This window comes from Quercus lobata, chromosome 4 (genome assembly GCF_001633185.2).
Source record: "Quercus lobata isolate SW786 chromosome 4, ValleyOak3.0 Primary Assembly, whole genome shotgun sequence".
NCBI lineage: Eukaryota > Viridiplantae > Streptophyta > Magnoliopsida > Fagales > Fagaceae > Quercus > Quercus lobata.
The window spans coordinates 94,226,551-94,243,736 of record NC_044907.1 but is presented as its reverse complement, the minus strand read 5'-3'; the positions used below and the strand labels follow the sequence as shown (position 1 = coordinate 94,243,736).

Sequence of the window (17,186 nt, the reverse complement as noted above, 5' to 3'; positions counted from 1 at the left end):
AAACTTACTACCACGATCACGTGACAGCTCTGAGTCCATGGACTACTTCTTTCTTGAATTCCCAACAAGCACAAGCACACCCGCTTGTGTATCTTTAAGCTCTTGAATGCAGCAACTGAATGATCACCAAGTTCTTGGCATAATCTTGAATCTTGGAAACCCTAAGTATGTGTGAAGGCAAATACCTCTTGATCTCACAAAATATTCACACACACAGCAGAAGGAGCAACTTAAAACGTGGTTAGGGTTTTCCCTTTTATACTTAAGACAAAACATAAAACCCTACATGTCAAACGGGCTTGGGCTGAGTTGGAAAATTCTGCAGAAAAAAAAAAAATCTGCATGACTTTCGATCGGTCGAATTTAATTCTCGATTGATCGAGCCAGGCAAATTTAACCAATAAATTGTGCAGTACACTCGATTCCAACTTTACATATAAACACACTTTGAGCAAATCTTAAACAAGACTAAAACCTATTTTGATCATGGTTTGCCAACATTACAAAATGAAGTTCTAATACATTAGTTCCTAATAACTTCGAACCTAACAAACTCCCCCTTTGGCAAGCCGTGACAAAACAAAAACTTAACAAAAAGCTCAAAGTTTACAAAGAACAGCCTATAATAACAAATATTGCCCATTACAACAAATTCAACCTAACTACTATCTATCAGTTGCAAGTGTAGATAGCAGCACGACTGAATCAACCTGTATATTTCTTGAAACACTAAACAAACGCATAAACGCATGTGTGGAAAATACAAGTAAATCAAAAATAAATTATCGATAACACACAACACAAAATAAAGACATATATCATGAATAACTCATAAATATAAATCAATAAACAATGTGAGAAAAAAAAAAAAAAAAAAAAAAATCTCCCCCTAACATGAATAGCCCAAACAAAATAAAAAATACATCATGAGCCAAAAAATGTAAATACATGATGAAGCACCTAGATACAATCTAATAGCTACATAAGCTCCACAAAATACAAAAAATCTCCCCCTAACTACAAAAACCCTCGACAAATGTACTACCCCTTTTTGTGATGGAATGCCAAAGGGCAATCATAGTCCATCATCAAAAGGAGGTGGCAGAGGTGATCGTCTAAAATGCTCCAACTCTGCTCATAAAACACAGATCTCATCAAGCAAGTCCACCAAAAGCTAACCATGAGCCGCCTAAACGGTCATGACAGTCTCTAACGTACGTCGAATGTCTGAATCATCTGAAGTAGACGGTGGAGGAATAGCAGCAAGATCAACAGACGCCTTAGCCGAAGTATTACCTGTAGAAGTGGGAGGAGGGGATGCGACACCGGAAGGCTCAACCCTAAGATGTTTAGAGCTTGCTCTCAATTGAGCAGCCCTTTGCCTAAGAAAGGTGGCACCTATGGGAGCGATAATGTGAACGGGCTCAAACGCGGGGAAATCCTCTAACCCTAAATGTAACAAAATCCTATGGATAAAGACAAGAAAGAAAAGAGCATGAGCAGTAGAAGAACTCTTATAAACCTCAGTCACAAAACGAAGAAACAGATGAGGAAAACTAATAGGAGCATCAGTAACAAGGGCGTACAAAAATGCACAACGCTCCAAAGGCATGGTGTGCAGATGAGAGATAGGCCACAAGAAATGACAGACAATCCTAAAGAAGAGATAATGAGTCTCAGTGAGCTCAGTAGTAGTGATCCGAGGATCAGAACCCCACTGGATAGAAGACCCAGTGATGTATGACATGATGTCATCAAGAGGTGGAGACTCATTATAGGGGTAGACAGGATGCTCACAGGTAACCTAAGAGCATCAGCCGCTATCGAAGGAGTAATGGTGTACTCTTCACCTCGTATCCAACTCTTTACTAAAGTGTTGGAATCATAGATGTGGATAGAGAAGTTCGAGTAGAACTCTCTAATTAGGGTAGCTGGAGGTGGATGATCAAAATCCAACAATGGTAGCTAGCCCTTACGCTCAAAATTAGCCCTAATGGCAGAATCAAGCTCATCGAACAAAACCTTTCTCTCAGCCTAAATGTTTCTCTTAAGGTTTAGCTTCTCAAAAGTCTCTAGGTGTTTCTCACTCAGGAAACGCTCACTCTCAAAGGAAGGAGAAGATGAAGAGGAAGCTTTCCTATTGGCTCTAGCCTTCTAAGACATAGTGCTAAGGATAGGAAGGACACATAGAAAAGAAAAAAAAAAAAAAAAAAAAAAAAAAAAAAAAAAAAACCAAGGGCAGATTGCAAGTTAGCATAAAAAAATATAGAAATAACAATCTATATGATGCATGAACAGTATAATGTCATGATGCATGGTCTAATGCAGTGAGAATAAGTTCAATTGAAGTTTAAAATCACAAAATTGGCTTAAGCATAGAGTTTATAACAAAAACCTCAAAAAATGAAAAACCACTTGTTCAAGTTTTTAAAGAAATTGACCAAGTGATCATTACACAAGATAGATAACACAATATAATGATCAAATGAGTCAATCTAACTAGCCAATTTCATCAATTTAAACCAAATTGAACAAAAACCCCAATATGGGTACATTCAAGCCCTAGAATTTTCAATTTCTCACAAAACACCAAATTGATCAAATTAAACCATCAAGAATAGTTATATAGCATCTTATATCAAAAATCCATTAATCAATTTTAAGAAAAACAGCTTGAATGATCAAAAATCCCAAAAATCCATTAGTTCGAAATTTTCCCCAAAATGCATGATTTAATGCATGAAACATGAAAATAAATGCAAAAGGAAGGGTAAAAAGGTCTTACCAGCTTTAGAGGAGAAAAACCTTGCAAAACTTTTGGAGGAAAATGAAAAAAAAAATTACTTTGGTAGCCTTGATTGATCGAATGAGAGAGAAAAGGTTTTGGAAAAGTTTGAAATATTGTAAAACATGTGAAAACAAAAGGTTTTAAAAAAACTCTCATCACGATTTTCGATTGATTGAAAAATATATTCAATTGATCGAAAATGCTTCAATTGATCCATTAGCAATCAAGCATCGATCGAAACAGACAAAGGCTGACCAAAATTTTTAATCGCAATTTCGATCGGTCAAAAAACAAGTTCGATTAATCCAAATTCTTGAAAAAAGAAAAGTTTTGAAAAAACAAAGCAATTTTATGCAGAAACTCCTCAAAGCAATGAATTTTAGAAATAAAATGCATGAGTATGAGATGAAATGCTTTTCAAAAACACAAGAATTGAACCCAGTCTTCCAAAAATTAAGATTTTTAATCAATTCTCCTTAAATTCTCAAACATTAAACATGTTTTGCATAATATTCAAGGAAATTTCAAACTTGGTTGGCCAAACCAAAATCACACACAATACCATGTACAAAGTTTAACAAAGAGTAATTTGTGTAGTGTGTGCAACTAGCAAAGACTTGAGATACATGTAAGGTAATATGGAAATAGAAATCAAGCACAATTTCTACAAAATTCATCAAATAGATTTGAAAGAGACTATCACCTAAAGAGTTACATCATATAACTCCCACATCTCCTAGAATAAAAACTCACAATCATGTAAGTTTCTTGATTTTCCTCATATTGTACACACAAATTTTATTTGATCAGAAACTTATTTATAATAGCCAGGATAATGTACACACCAATTTTATTTTATTTTGAAGTTATTAAAGCCAAATAATGTACACACCAATTTTAGCATTTAAACCGAGGTTACACTTTATGTTCTTTTTGTGCATGTGCTACACTTCCTCGAGCACAGAATCTTACAATATGCACTAAGGTGTTCATGATTAGCTAGTAAACAGTGGTGAGATGGTTATTTATTCATTTCTCAATAAGTTCAAGTTCGACATTCAAAAGCATGTGACATCAAGATCAAGATCATGTGATAAAAAACTATAAACATCGTCCCACACAACATGCACTACAAGACTTTAACTAGTAAAATGCAATAAATAAGCTCTTCTAAGCTAAACAAAGTACATAAATATGTTATGTAAAAATAAATTGGCCAACCTTGATTTCAAATCCAAGAAAATAATGCAAAACACATTTTGCTTCCTTTTTCCTTTTTGTTTTTTGTTTGTTTTTTTTAATTTATATTAAAAAAAAAAAAAAAAAAAAAAAAAAAAAAAAAAACCTTGAATGAAATGCATGAATGTTATGCAATGCAAATCCTAGAAACAAAGAAAACAAAAAAAAAATAAATAAATAACAAAGAGCAATGGTCACAAAGAGTAGAGCGATGAAGTACAAGGACCATGTTAGAGAGACTCAATTAGATTGAGCCTTTTGTATCCAAAACTTTTTAGATGCACCTCGAGCATTGGAGTTCTTACTCACATTAGAATTCTGAGCAATCCAAGATTGGAATAAAGGTTTAAAGTCTTTACCAACTCACCAATGAGTATCATAGGATCTTGTGCTTGAGGCACAAGTACTTTTGGTTTATTTGCTCACTTAGCAGCTTGCAACTTGAAACAGTTTGGACGAATGTACCCAGACTTTCCACAAAAATGACAAACTCAAATAGGCTTATCATGCAACTTGCCCTTAGGAGGGTTATGAGCCTTAGGTTTAGACTCTTGAAGATCAACTCTAATCTTCCTAGGAGGTGTAACTTCTACAGATTTAGCAGCCTCACTCGTAGAAGGTTTGACAACCTCACTCATAGGGGTTTCGGAAGAAGAAGAAGGAACAAAATTTGTGGAATGGGGTGCAGGCACAAAGATGCTTTCTACAAAACTTAGGCCAGTTTTGTCAAAGGGAGACTTTTGAATACTCAGCATGTGATCAAGTTTGGAGCTTGCAGACCTATCAGTTTGTTCTCTAGCAATAGATAATTCAAGTTCCAAATTCTTAACTTTATCAAGCAAAAGCATGTTCTCAATCTTCACATTATTCAACAATTCATTAGCATCAAACAGTTTCACAAGCAAATTTTTCTTTTCAAGTTCAAGAGATGTAATTCTCTTTAAGCCTAAATCAACACTCATAGCATCCTTTGCAACAACTTTGCAAAGTTTATTGTAGGTTTCTTGTAAATCTGTATCCTCAGAGAGTTCCCCATTAGAAGGGTTCTCCTCAACAGCAACACTTTCATCAACTACAACAGTAGCAGTGAAAGCAATGAAGTTTCCATCCTCATTACTACCAGACTCATTATCAGAAACTTCATCATCACTAAGGGTTACAGCTATAGCCTTACCCTTAGACCTCAAGAATGTAGGACATTCAGATTTAACATGACAATACCCTTGACACCCAAAACATTGTTCACCCATAGAATTATTAGAGAGTTGACCTACTTTTTCTTTAGGTTTTTTAGTGTTATTAACCTTAGTGGGATCATTCCTCCTAAAAGTTCTAGGTTTAGCAGTGTTCTTACCTCTTGCCCTTTTGTTATTGTTCCTAAGAAAGTTTCTAAAGTTCTTGGCAAGGTAAGCAATCTCTGTAGCAGAGAGCTCATCATTAAATCCACTCATATCAACATCATCAACAGACTTAAGAGCCATTGATTTGGATTTGCTAGTCTTAGGTAGGTCCAACTCATAGGACTGAAGAAATCCTACAAGTTCATCAACAGGGATGGAGTCTACATCTTTACTTTCAGTGATGGCAGTCACTTTGGGTTTAAAATCCTCAGTTAAAGATCTAAGAATCTTCTTAACAATTTTAGGTTGATTATAGATTTCACCCGGATTATATGCAGAATTAACAATATCATTAAGCTTAGCATAGAATTCATCAAAAGATTCATCATCAGACATCCCTAATAAATCTGTCTTTGTGCCTTCATGCATAGTCTGGAGGATATTCTAAGTAGTATGAGCAACCTCAACATTAGAAATTCTCTTAAATTCCTCCATAGAAACAGCATTACAGATAGCATTCATAGCTTTGCTATTGAACGCGACTGCTTCTTTTTGAGAAGTTTGCCACTCATTGACAAGAGTAGTGGGCTTCTCTCATCCGTATTCAACGGAGTTCCAAACTCTCTCATCAATAGATTTCAAGAATGCTTTCATCCTTACTTTCCAATAAGCATAGTTATTCTCATCAAAGTGAAGTGGAATAACAAGAGAGTGTCCGTGTTCCATGACAACCGAGGTCAATGATCAACTCAGAGATCAAAGGATCTTTAACAAGAGAGCAACCTGCTTTGATACCACTTGTTTGTTTTTAGACCCCTTAAAACACAACCAGATTAACCTAGTTATTTAGCCAAGTGATTACTTAGTCAAATTATCAAATCTATGTTAACACATATAAATCATATCAATGTAAAGTATAGAAAATAAAGAACACAAAGATATGATGACTCAGGAAACCAAACGGGTAAAAACCTGGGGAGGATTTAACCTACCTATCCTCAAGAAAAACTGAATTCACTATGAAAGAATTGAAGTTTACACAATAACGACTTAGACCACTAACATCTTATTACTACCTTGAGTAAGAAATTTACTACCACGACCACGTGACAGCTCCGAGTCCACGGACTACTTCTTTCTTGAATTCCAAGCAAGCACAAGCACACCCACTTGTATATCTTTAAACTCTTGAATGCAGCAACTAAATGATCACCAAGTTCTTGACATAATCTTGAATCTAGGAAACCCTAAGTATGTGTGAAGGCAAATACCTCTTAATCTCACAAAAGATTCACACACACAGCATAAGGAGCAACCTAAAACGTGGCTAGGGTTTTCCCTTTTATACTTAAGAGAAAACATAAAACCCTACATGTCAAACGGGCTTGGGCTAAGTTGGAAAATTCTATAGAAAAACAATCTGCACGACTTTCGATAGGTTGAGTATAATTCTCAATCAATCGAGCCAAGCAAATTTAATCAATAAATTTTGCAGTACATTTTATTCCAATTTTACACATAAACACACTTTAAGCAAGTCTAAAACAAGTCTAAACCTATTTTGATCATGGTTTACCAACATTACAAAATAAAGTTCTAATAAAATAGTTCCAAATAACTTAGAACCTAACAATCTCCTTGCCTTCCATACTTACGGGAAGCCAGATCTGCCCTTCTGGGATCACCATGCGACCGCCAAACCCCATCAAGGGTGTATCGTACCTGTAGAGATCTTCATTCTTAAGGCCGACCCTTTTGAACAGGTCGGGATACATCATCGTACCTTCCAGATCATCATCATCATTGAAGGCAATGAGCTCTCGAGTGTACTTCAATTTCTTCTCTAAGGGCTACTCATCTGTGTTGCCTTCCGCCGATACCACAGCCAACACCCCCTTGCCTTTGACACCTGAGGGCCCTTCAGGGCAGCGTGGATGACTTCTATTACCCCAAGAGGGGCGGGAAAGGATTCCCACGAGGCCAAGCACCCTACCCGACTTCCTAATTCCTAGGGTCTACCACAAACTCTTTCAAATACCCCACCTTCACTAATTGCTCTAAATGATCTTTTAACACTCTACACTGTTCGGTGGTGTGCCCCTTGTCCCTATGATAAGTACAGTACAAATTCTGATTTCTCCTTAAAGGGTCGCTCCCCATCTTGTTCGGTCACCAGAAGTATGGCTCATTCTTGATTCGATCCACAATCCTGTGCACCGGCTCCTTGAAGGCTACATTCACTTCCCCCATTTGTGGCCTCGACTCTTCAATCCTCAAATCCTTCCGAGGCCTGGATTGTAAACTGATATGCCGAGGATGATTTATGGTCGGGGCCTTGCCCTTGCTCTGCAATCGATCATCTTCCAATCGTTTATACTCTTCGATATGCCTCATCAACTGCCTCATATCCTCGGGAGGCCTCCTTGTCAATGAGTCCCGTAGTTCGAATTCCTTTAGCAACCCCATTCGAAAGGTACTCACCGCAATTTTTTCACTACCCCCGCTGATCTCATTGTACAGCTCCCAGTACCGACTAGCGTAATCGTGGAAGGTTTCTCCAGCCCCCATTCTCATTGAGAGCAACGCGTCAACGGGCTGCGAAACTAGGCTGCAGGTCATGAACTAGACACCAATCTCTTGAATTAATTCAAAAAAACTGTGAATCAAGCCTTTCCTTAACTCATTGAACCACCTCAAAGCACTGGGACCTAGGCTTGAGGGAAAAACTTTGCACATCAGTGCATCATTATGAGTGTGCAAAGACATCATTTGAATATAATGACTTACATGCTCCACCGGGTCTGTCTTTTTGTCATAGGAATTAAATGGCGGCTGTGTAAACCTGCTCGGCATAGGTGCCCTTTCAATGTCCCTAGAGAATGATGATCGGGCAGCTCGGTGTAATGTGCGGCTTATAGCGTCCATGGCCTTATTCCGGGGTCGCCTCTCCTCTGGGGAAATCGAATCCCGGTCTTCATATTCCCGTGAGCGATCCCAGTGTCGATGAGACCTGGATTGATGGGACCTTGTTCCACGGTGATCCTTCACACTAGCCGATCTTTCTCCTCAGTCATTGTGGTCCCTTCTGTGACGCCTGCCTTTTGCTTGCAACTCCAAATCCCTCAACCTACGAAGACGTTCAAGTTCCTTATCCCTTTACTCAAGCTCTCCATCCCTTCTGTTGAAGCGATTACGCCTTGAAGTGCTGGACATTGTTCCGTACGTTTGGAATGATCTTTTGCCAAGGCTGGATTGCCTTTCCTCATACTCCCTAGCTTTGCATCTCTTCTACCTTCTTTCCCACCAAGTGGATCCCTGAGAAGACCCCCCATAGCCCCTTTCAACATAACTCCCTGAACGTCTATCAGACATTTCCTGGGCGTGAATCTCAGTCGAACCACAACTTTGTAGGAGATCCCCACAGATGGTGCCAATTATGGGCACCAAGCGTATGGCTATTGGGCCTAACCTCTACTTGGGCTTACAACCTATTTGTTTTGTGGGCTTTTGGGTTTCCTACTGTGGGTGGTTCTATACTCAGCAGCCTGAGTACACCCCTGTTACTCGAACCCTTCTCTCTACCTCACAGAGTCACTTTTTGTCTTAGAGTAACTGCTCTTTTCTCTCAATGTTCTCTCAAGAATTGCCAACCTCCCTCTTCCTCATTCTCATCTCTTATTTATAGCTCAAGATTAGTGGAGGGGTTATGATTATTTTTTATTGTTAGTGGGCATGGAGGTCCTATTCCATTGCCTTTAAGTGGGTGTTTAGCTAGGAGTGGGAGTAGTGGCTTTGGAACTAGTTCCCACCTCAAGGGGGACGTTCGGCAGCGATATTTCCTAGGGCAATACTGGGCAACTGAGACATAGCATCCCCGAGCAATCACATTCTCGGTTAGGATGTGCTGGCTGGGCAAGTCTTTGACTATGAACCGTGAAGTGTACAGTTCAAGATCGCATGGCCAACGGGCCTTGGGTTGAACATAGTGGCATGGATCCTGGGCCCATGGCCTTAGCAGGCTTAAGGCGTAGCTTCGAACAAAAGGGTTGGAACCATGGGCCGCATTGTAGGATTGAAGTTTGTGGCCTAAATGGGCCTGGAGACCCTTGTGCTGTACAGGTACTTTCAGACCATATATTGCTCTAGGTTTTGATTTGATGTTGTTCAATTATATAACCATTGTAGGATCCATGTATTTATTATTATTTTTTTTTTTTTTGGACAAAGAAAAAATAGGATTGTAACTCATAGGTAAGTAAATATTCTTATTTATTTTTACAAATGAACTAATTCTAGTTCAGTTACTTCAGTAAACTTCTTTAATTAGTAGGAAGCACTACATCTTGTGGAAACAAACGGAATTCAAAGATTTGTTGTTATCTTGAGTTTCAATTAACTTAATTGATAAAGTTTCTAATTGTCGAATAAGAAATATAGAGTTCTATCCCCACCTATACCGAAAATCAATTAGTTTTTTTATTTAATGATAAAAGGCAATAATAAAAAACAGACATTATAGTTCGAAATTCTCTTTCCATATATATATATATATATATATTTATTTATTGCTGTTTACACTTTAGACACGAACTTAAAAAAATTATATATGAAAGAGACTTACACAGGATTGATTTGTAGTTCCTCAATTTCTTCATATATAATTTTTTAAAGTTTCAATTTTCTTAAATAACAACTATATAATTTTTAAATTTTTTAGTGATAAACAAATAAATTTTTGAATAAAACCTGTGTTATGTTCTGTTTTTCTGTCACATCATGGCTGCTTTTGGAAGTTTTTGTCCCCTTTGCCGAATGAACATATCGATTGATTATACTTGATTGCACAAACGCACATTTTTGGTATTTTTTATTCAAAACAAAAACCAAAAACGTTTAATCTACGAGCTGTTACTGTTGCCTGTTAGCTTGTTCTCTACACCCTTTTCCTTTTTTTATTTATTTTTTTTTTTTTTTAGTTAGACTGGTGGAAAGAAGGTAAGAATTGGCTTCTTAATTTGTGATTTTAGGATTCTTTGGCAAGGGAGCAGGGCTTTTGGTAAGGTAGTTCAAAACAAACGTTTTTAATATTTAAACATTGAAAATTTTGGGTCAAAAAAAAAAAAAAAAAAGTGTTTGGTAAGGGATTTCATTTTAGAGTGTTTGAATTACGTTTTTTATTTTAGGGTGTTTAAACACTGAATTTAGAAAATTTCTTTTACTAGTTTTTAGTTTTAAAATAAGATTACTCACTTTTGTAAATATTTAGGAAAGTACGAGACCCATTTGATAAGATTTAACATAACAACATCTCTCTCTCCCCCTCTCATGCACACCTCATCTTTTTCTTTTTTTATTCTCTCTTTTCCTCCGTTCTCTCTCACTTGTACTCTAATAAATATTAGTAAAATAATTGTGCTTGTTAGAAAGTTACCACTTAAAAAAAAATACATATACATACCAAACACACAATTATATTTTTTTAGATTTTAAAATATTTTGTTTGAAACATGGTATCAAACACATTTTTTGCATTATAAATATTTATAAACACGTATTTTCATAACACTTTATAAACCTTAATTTTTACATTATTTTAAACAACAATACTTAAAACATACTACTAAACAGGCCTAGATGGTCCATCTACATCATACCTATGGTGAGGCAAACAGAGTGTCGGACCGGTCAGCAAAAAGTGGAAGGTAGCAACTCAAGTCAACTAGAAATATATGCAGTGTCTATTTTTTATTTTATTTTATAAGATATTGTACATCTTTTGTTTCTTGTAATTATATGTGGAACCTTTAGTAGAAGTGCACTCCTAGAAGAGAAGGTATTTTTTATGGATACCATGTCAGCTGAATTAAATCTAATAAGTGTGAGACATATCAATAAAAAATAATTAACTCACTAGCAATTGAAAAATATGTATTAGTGAGTAGTTGTTTTTATATATATCTCTTTCATGTACGGTTAAGCATGAAAGAGAGCATGTTTTTGCGACCAAGTGAGGAATCAGCAAGTGTGGCAAGAATGAGTCCACCCACTAGGCAACCCATGAAGAAAGATGATGCAGGTAACCTAGTGATAATGGAACAAGAACACTCTAAGTTCCATTCTGATATGATTTATGTATAGGAAGGCCACTCCCATGCCCATGAATTCTTTGGATGATAGCAAATGTTGGAGAATGAGTTGCAACCAAGTTGATGAGCAGTACAGTGCCATGTTGGGTATTGGTCAGTGAAGACACTAATGAATGTTTGTTGTCCATCAAATAGCCATGCAAAGGATACAAGTATGGTTTGGAAAAATTGGGCCCACCCAAAATCTCCTATACACCTTTCAATGGTGGAATCAAGGGATGGATGGTGTTTCTCTAGAGGTGGAGGGCTGCTTTCTGACTCGGCCAAGTTGGGCTGGAAGAGAAGTGGAGTTGAATTGGCCATTTGGAACAAAGTTTACGCAAAGGTAGAGTTGGAATGAGAGGTCTGTGAATGAGTGAATGCTTTTATAGATGTTATAGGTCGTAAAGAGAATTTGTCACTTCTACATGTACATAGCATGCAAATGTCAAAAATACAAAGTAAAAAAAAACAACTCATCCATGATGATATGCCTACAATACTCGTTGTTCCTAGTTCACACATCGAAACTTAAAAACACAATAATTGCTAAAGGAAAAAAATTCAATCATACTAGTTTACATTATTATCTCATATACATATTCATAATTGTTACGGAAATATATATATATATATATATATATGAGTTGGGTTCAAGTTACACCTAGTGTAACTTGAAGTAATATTATACCACTCAATATTTTTTAATTGGATGTAAATTTTGACGAATCCACCGTTAGATTACATTATCTTTGTATATTCTCCAAGCTTGCAAAATTTCAAGATGTTCAAAGATTAATAGCTATGTCAACAATCAATTATTTAAATTCAAGTTTTTGTACTTTAAAATAATGCATAAAAAATGAGTTTAGGATCGAATGGTAAATGACATCCAATTAACATAAAAATTGGCATAAATGTTAAGTACATATAGAACATGTAATTCAATGGTGGTATTTTCAAAATATAAATTCTATAACAAGTTATTGAGTGGTGTAACATTACTTAAAGTTACACTAGATATAACTTGAATTCAACCCTATATATATATAGATAAGTTCAGTTCAAGTTACACTTGATGTAACTTTAAGTAATGTTACACTATTCAATACTTTTTAATTGGATGCAAATATTGACAAATTTACCATTAGATTATATTATCTTTGTATATTCTTCATGCTTACAAAATTTTAAGATGATCAAAGATTAGTAGTCATGTCATCAATCAATTGTTAAAATACAAGTTTTTGTAGTTTAAAATAATATATAAAAGATGAGTTTATAGATTAAATAGTAAATAACATCCGATTGATATAAAAATTGGCATGTATGTTAAAAACACACTACAAAAAAAAAGGGTCTATAGTCGCGTTTAAAAAACGCAGCTATAGACCCCAAAAACGCGGCTATAGGATAGAGCCGCATTTCCTATAGTTGCGTTTGCAAACGCGGTTCAAACAGCGCAGCACAAAGCCTATAGCCGTGTTTTTGTAACCGCAGCTAAAGGTCTGCCCTCTAGCCGCGTTTTCTAACTGCGGCTATAGGATTCAGTCCTGTAGCTGCGTTCTGAGAAACGCAGCAATAGACCCTGACCTATAGCCGTGTTTCTGAGAAACGCGGCTACAGGACAGCTTTGAGCTGCGTTTGGCAACGCGGCTAAGGCTTCGGACCTATAGCCGCGTTTTAAAAATGCGGCTTCAGGTTGTTCCAATGTCGCTGAATAAGAGTTTATAGCTGCGTTTAAAACGCAGCTCAAAGCTGTCCTGTAGCCGTGTTTTTAAAGACGCGGCTACTGGACCGGTTTGAGCTGCGCTTTAAACGCGGCTGCATGTTTTTTTTTTTAAATTTTTTTCCCCTGCTATCACAACTTCCTGCTATATATACAAGTGAATCACCTTCACAACTCCCTGCTTTCAAAACTTATTACATCCCAACCAACACTTCCAAACATGAACCTAAATTTTTTACCATTCAAAAATAATAAAATATACTAAAACTTAAAATTAAATTAAACATGAAAAAAAATAAAGCTAACATCCACACAGTATCATCAACTATTTGCTTTATCTCCCATCTAAACTCCATCTATATAAAATTTTTTAATATGGCAAACCTCTACAACCAAGCCAACCACAGAAACATATTATACATCAACCATTACTAACTGCATCCACCTTCACTACAATGACTAACTTTGCCTTAATATTGTTCCTAGTTAAATTGATAATGCTAGTATTGATAATAATTTTCAAAATTAAAGTATACAACTCCATAATCAGAATGCAAACAAAACCTCTTCAACAACACCACCATAAGAAGGTCACCCACAAGAAAATGTAATTTCCTAATTATTGACAGTTGAAAAACAGACTACCCACTTTCTCACTTTCTCACTTTCTACAAGCCTGCATATCTACAAACTGATGAGCAAGGAAAAAAGGCATGTGGCAAAGGCACCCCTTTCTCACTTTCTACATAAAACTGCCCTACAAATGCCTCAACTCAAAAAGACACTGAACTATTTGGCATCCCCATCAAAAAGGCTGGCACCATCCCTTCCTTACGTGAAACCATCCACACTTTGTAAGAAAAAAATAAGCATATATTCAATTGCTCTATACTACTAGAAGAAGACAAAGTTTCGCATTATGGAATAAACAATATTCTATAGCACAGATCTCTCTTTTTTCGCAAACATATCTTTGATGTCAACATGATGCTTGATTTTTTAATTCTATATATAAATAAAGGTTTTCAATAGAAGTTTTAATAAACTAATTCAACTACATATGCAACATTCCATATCTTTAGGCTCTTACTGTCTAAAGCTTGTAGGCTGCATAAAGACAAGAAGCTTTGGCTTTAACTAAGGTTCTTGTCACTACACAAAGAAAGAGGAGGTATGCTAGGTGTACCTTAGGTGGGCCTTCCAAAGCATTCGTGCAATATAACCTGGCATTATCAACCAATTGGCAGTATGTTAGAAATGCATTTGCAAATCTCTTATGGGATTTTAATTGTGAATTTACTCTTACAGCTCTTCTACACATGATAGCTCTCTTGTTTACATGCAAAAAAACACACTTTGATACCATAGATTACTCAATAGAGAGAGACAGATAAACAAGAAAACTAATATATTGTTAAAAATTTTAAAAAACTGAAAATGTAAAAAGTACCAAGATATAATGGTTAGTAATATACCTTATAGCCTTGCCAAAACTAGAAGCAATAGTTGATGCAGAGAGACCAATCTATAAAGATTTAAGGTTGGAAAATACTTAGTAATGGATTATTAAAAAAAAAAAACTCTGGCTAATATAATCTATAAATAAATATCTAGATCAATTCAAAGAACCTAAGGATTTTCTATGGCACGTACAGATTATATATCCCAGAATAGAAGGAATGGAAATTAAGATTAACATATACCTTAGAGTAATCCATACCACTGTAAATATCTCCAACAAGCATGTCTATGGTCCTATTATCTCCCCTTTGACTCAGCTCTAGCAACTCATCAAAACTGAAAATGGAATTAAGTAATGCAAGAACTTCATCAAAAACTTTAGACACAAATGGAGACATAAAAACACTACAAAATTGAATAGAAATCACAATGACCTCTTGCATTTTGTTAACAGCCTTCCCAAGCCCCAGTAAGTACCACCACCAACATTTGTCCCACTAACCCACTGAAATTTCCCATCCCCATCAACCTACCACAACTCGAATCAAAAGCATAGATTAATTTAGAAAGTTATTACCATTGTTTAGCTTGGCAATTATCAGTTAATAAACTGCAGAGGAAAAAACAAAAACAAAAAAGACAAAGGTACCTTGATCATACTACCACCAGATCCAATATTGACAAGAAGATAAGGAAACAAATCATTGTGGTCAATTTGCACAAATTCTTTCTGACCCTCCATGTGTATGAAAGCTTCATGGCAAATCGCCTACTAAAAAACATGGTAAAAGATCTAGTTAACTATTTTAAGAAGCACCAAGTAATGGAGGAAAAGAACAACAAATAATGAACCTTTTGGTAAGTAAGTATTCTCTTCACATGCATCATCATTGTTATTACTTATTCGGCTACAATGGGATTAAGATATAACTACTAACAGCAAATCTTGAGCACAAAAGTAACTTTTCTACAAAGCATAAAAAAATTATTTATTTTTGTTCATTTTCATGCAAATGTTTTGGAAGCAACAATGAAAACCACGCAATAACATTTCGATCTCTCAGAAGCACGATCTTCAACCAAAATATGAAAATTTTATTCCATCTTTCAATTTAATTGGCATGACATAATTGGCATCCACTACCAAGCTACCCCACCTAAACATTCAAGACACAAAAATGAATACCAATTCAATTTTCTCAGTACAGTTCATAACACAAACTGACTACCATTATTTTATCCACATAAATCCCAACCAACTCAAGCAATCCAATAAAGTAAAAATCAAAGCAGAACCACCAAATAATAAATTCTAAACAGATCTAATCAAATACAACTTTCAAAGTTTAAATAAAAAAAAAAAAAAAAAAATCTTTAACAAATCCCATAACAAAAATGCTTTAAAGATTATAGTATAAAGAGAACCACCAGACACAGCCAACAAAACCCAGCACTGATCTCACAACCAGAATCACGCCGAATCAGCAACCACCAGACCCACGCAGATCTCGCAACCACTAGACACCATCACAGCAACAACCCACCCTACCACCACGGCAACATCATCAGAACCCACCCAAAATCAAACCCATTCCAAAAATCCAACCCAAACCCATCGGAACCCAGGCACAACTACGGCCCTATGCCATCACTGCACCTCCACAACCAAAACCCCCATGCCACCACAACCCACCACGACCCAGACCCACCGCAACCCACCAACCTAAAACCCACTCCCACACAAATCAAAACCCCACACCCACACCACCAAACCACATCAAAGACCACCACACAACCTAGATCAACCCACACCACAAACCGTCAAAAACCCAGATCAACCCCACCATCACAGACCACCCTAAAACCATCGACCAGAGTGAGAGAGAAGAGAAGGAAACATTGAGAGAGATATACCTTGAATAGTTAGTAGATCGGCGGCAGGACAGACTTCGTCAGTGGCGGCACATCGAGCTTGATCAGTGGCGTAAGAGGCACAAGGATCGGTGGTGAAAGAGAGTAGGAAGGGTTGAGCTATGGATCACAAAATTTTCCATAGCTCAAAAATGAGATCAGAGAGGGGTGGGTTGAAGGTGAGGGTTTGGGAGTTCAAGGGAGAGAGAGAGGGAGAAGGTGAGAGATCGGGCTAGAGATCAGAGAGTAGTTTAGGGGTTTTTTTTTTTTTTTCTTTAATTTATATCAAACCTGTAGCCGTGTTTAAACAAACGCAGCTACAGACATGCTTTAAACTGCGTTTATATAAAACGCGGCTTAGGTATATAGTTGTAGCCGCATTTATAAAAAATGCAGCACTAGGTAGGACTTAGGCCGTGTTTCTTAAACGCGGCTTTAGGAAATATATTTTTTTTAAAAAAAAAAAAGGATTGGTCTATAGCCGCGTTTTTAAAATGTGGCCTAAGTCCAACCCACAAAAACGCAGCTCAAACATCAAAAAACGCAGCTCAGAGCTGATCTTTGGACTGCGTTCGCTAAACGCGGCTGGTGTA

At 36.5% G+C, this 17,186-nt stretch overlaps 1 protein-coding gene across 11 annotated transcripts in view; it reads right to left on the bottom strand.

Annotated features, from left to right (window-relative positions):
* The window catches only part of LOC115986797 (pantothenate kinase 1-like), a 28,679-nt gene extending 11,808 nt beyond the window's left edge, over nt 1–16,871 (bottom strand). For 4 of the 11 annotated variants that reach the window (XM_031110111.1, XM_031110113.1, XM_031110112.1 and 1 more), the window contains exons 1-6: nt 16,597–16,870; nt 15,332–15,451; nt 15,117–15,211; nt 14,925–15,018; nt 14,697–14,746; nt 14,408–14,444 (exon numbers count right to left, since the gene is read on the bottom strand). In XM_031110111.1, coding sequence (XP_030965971.1) covers nt 14,408–14,444; nt 14,697–14,746; nt 14,925–15,018; nt 15,117–15,211; nt 15,332–15,424 — 369 coding nt within the window. In that variant the 5' untranslated portion in view covers nt 15,425–15,451; nt 16,597–16,870. Of the gene's footprint in view, nt 1–10,946; nt 11,859–14,407; nt 14,445–14,696; nt 14,747–14,924; nt 15,019–15,116; nt 15,212–15,331; nt 15,452–16,596 lie in introns of those variants that run through there. The other 7 variants (XR_004090885.1, XM_031110114.1, XM_031110115.1 and 4 more) reach the window with 5 other exon arrangements.
* Between the last annotated feature and the right edge of the window lie 315 nt (nt 16,872–17,186).